The 2,176-nt window shown below is 41.8% G+C and overlaps 1 protein-coding gene across 1 annotated transcript; it reads right to left on the minus strand.

The window, feature by feature from the left end:
• Positions 1-268: 268 nt before the first annotated feature.
• Positions 269-1,234, minus strand: LOC113904820 (olfactory receptor 52N1). Its single transcript, XM_027561909.1, has one exon. It carries the CDS (start codon positions 1,232-1,234, stop codon positions 269-271), a length of 966 nt encoding a protein of 321 aa, XP_027417710.1.
• Positions 1,235-2,176: the final 942 nt, after the last annotated feature.

Here is a 2,176-nt window from a genome sequence, read left to right on the forward strand (position 1 = left end):
AAATGTCAGTCTATAAAAATTACATGAACTGAACTTTGAAGTCTCGTGTGAATAAAAGAGGCTCTAGAGAACATAAAATTTTAGAAGAAAGGGTCTTTGCTTACATACACATAGTGGTACCCTTTTAAGAGAAGTTTAAAGATAAAAATCACAACAAATATTTCCTATGACCAGATATTTGCTTTCAGTTGGAGGACTCCCCATTGACTAAAAAATGTCATCCCTATTGACCTCCGGCTGACTAAGAAAACTTCTCAGAAGTCTCTAATTAAATGTTATGAGAAGGATTATCCTTTCCTTTAAGCAAGAACCTAGTAATACATGTTCGTATCTGCTTGGTTTTTATCCCATACACAATAGGATTCATTGTAGGAGGCATGAGTAGATAGAGATTAGCCATAATAATATGTATGTGTGGAGGAATGGAGCGTCCCCCAAAACGATGTGTAAAGAAGGTGAAGAAGGCTGGGACATAGGTAATGACGATGGCAAAGATGTGTGCAGTGCAGGTGCTGAAGGCCTTCTGCCGAGCCTCGGCTGAGGACAGGCTGACCACTGCCTGCAGGATCATGGTGTAGGAGACTGTGATGCACAGGATGTCAAAGCCCCCAATCAAGAGGGCAACCATCAAACCATAGATGGCATTGACCTTAACATTGCCACAGGATATCTTGGCCACAGACATGTGGTCACAGTAGGTATGTAGTATGACATTGCCCCTGCAGTATGGCAGGCGTTTGGTGAGGAAAGTGAAAGGGATAACAAGCATTACACCTCTAAGAAAAGTAAGGAGCCCAGCCTTGGCAATGACTGAATTAGTGAGAACAGTAGCATAGCGCAAGGGGTAGCAGATGGCCACGTAGCGGTCCAGGGCCATGAGCATGAGCACCCCAGACTCCATCCCTGTGAAGGTGTGCACAAAGAACATCTGGGCCAGGCAGGCCTTAAAATCAATCTCCTTGAGATTGAACCACAATATGCAGAGAGTGTTGGGAAGAGTGCTGGTGCACATGAGAACATCTGTGAAGGAAAGAAGGGCTAGGAAGATGTGCATTGGTCTGTGTAAGGCTTCTTCAGAGTAGATGAGATACATAAGGCCAAAGTTCCCTGTGATTGCAATGCTATACATGGTACACAGAGGGAAGGAGACCCACAGATGCACTTCTTCCAATCCAGGGATGCCATTTAGGATGAATGAGACTGGAGTTAGGCTAGTGTCATTCAGAAGTAACATACTGTCTGTTGGAAGTTCATGATACACCGGTTACAGAATTGCTCTGTAGGCAGAAAAAATAAGATCAGAGATGAGCTGACAAGTAAGATTTTCTTTATCATAGTTGATAATTTGTCTTTCTTGTAGATCAATCACATGTACATTCTCTTATGTTGAATATGTGATATTACACTCTCATTATGTGACATTACCCTCTGATCCTTCTTCAGTGATCAATGCAAAGAAATAGAGGAAAACAATAGAATGGAAAAGACTAGAGAGCTCTTTAAGAAAATTAGAGACACCAAGGGACTATTTCATGCAAAGATGTGCACAATAAAGGAAAGAAATGGTAGGGGCCTAACAGAAGCATAAGATGTTAAGAACAAGTGGCAAGAATACACAGAAGAGCTATACAAGAAAGATCTTCATGACCCAGATAACCACGATGGTGTGATCATTCACCTAGAGTCAGATATCCTGGAATGCAAAGTCAAGTGGGCCTTAGGAAGCATAACTATGAACAAAGCTAGTGGAGGTGATGAAATTTTAGTTGAGCTATTTCAAATCCTATAAGATGATGCTGTGAAAGTGCCAGCAAATTTGGAATACTCAGCAGTGACCACAGGACTGGGAAAGGTCAGTTTTCATTTCAATCTCAATGAAAGACAATGCCAAAGAATGCTCAGACTACCACATAATTGCACGCATCTCACACGCTAGTAAAGTAATGCTCAAAATTCTCCAAGCCAGGCTTCAACAGTACATGAACCATTAACTTCCAGATGTTCAAGCTGGATTTAGAAAAGGCAGAGGCACCAGAGATCAAATTACAAGCGTCCATTGGATCATCGAAAAAGCAAGAGTTCCGGAAAAACCTCTGCTTTATTGATGACGCCAGAGCTTTTGACTGTGTGGATCACAACAAACTGTGGAAAATTCTTAAAGAGAGGGGAATACCAG

This window comes from Bos indicus x Bos taurus, chromosome 15 (genome assembly GCF_003369695.1).
Source record: "Bos indicus x Bos taurus breed Angus x Brahman F1 hybrid chromosome 15, Bos_hybrid_MaternalHap_v2.0, whole genome shotgun sequence".
NCBI lineage: Eukaryota > Metazoa > Chordata > Mammalia > Artiodactyla > Bovidae > Bos > Bos indicus x Bos taurus.

Coding starts and splice junctions, on each gene's coding strand:
- LOC113904820 (XM_027561909.1), bottom strand. CDS start 1,234: ATGTTACTTCTGAATGACACTAGCCTAACTCCAGTCTCATTCATCCTA.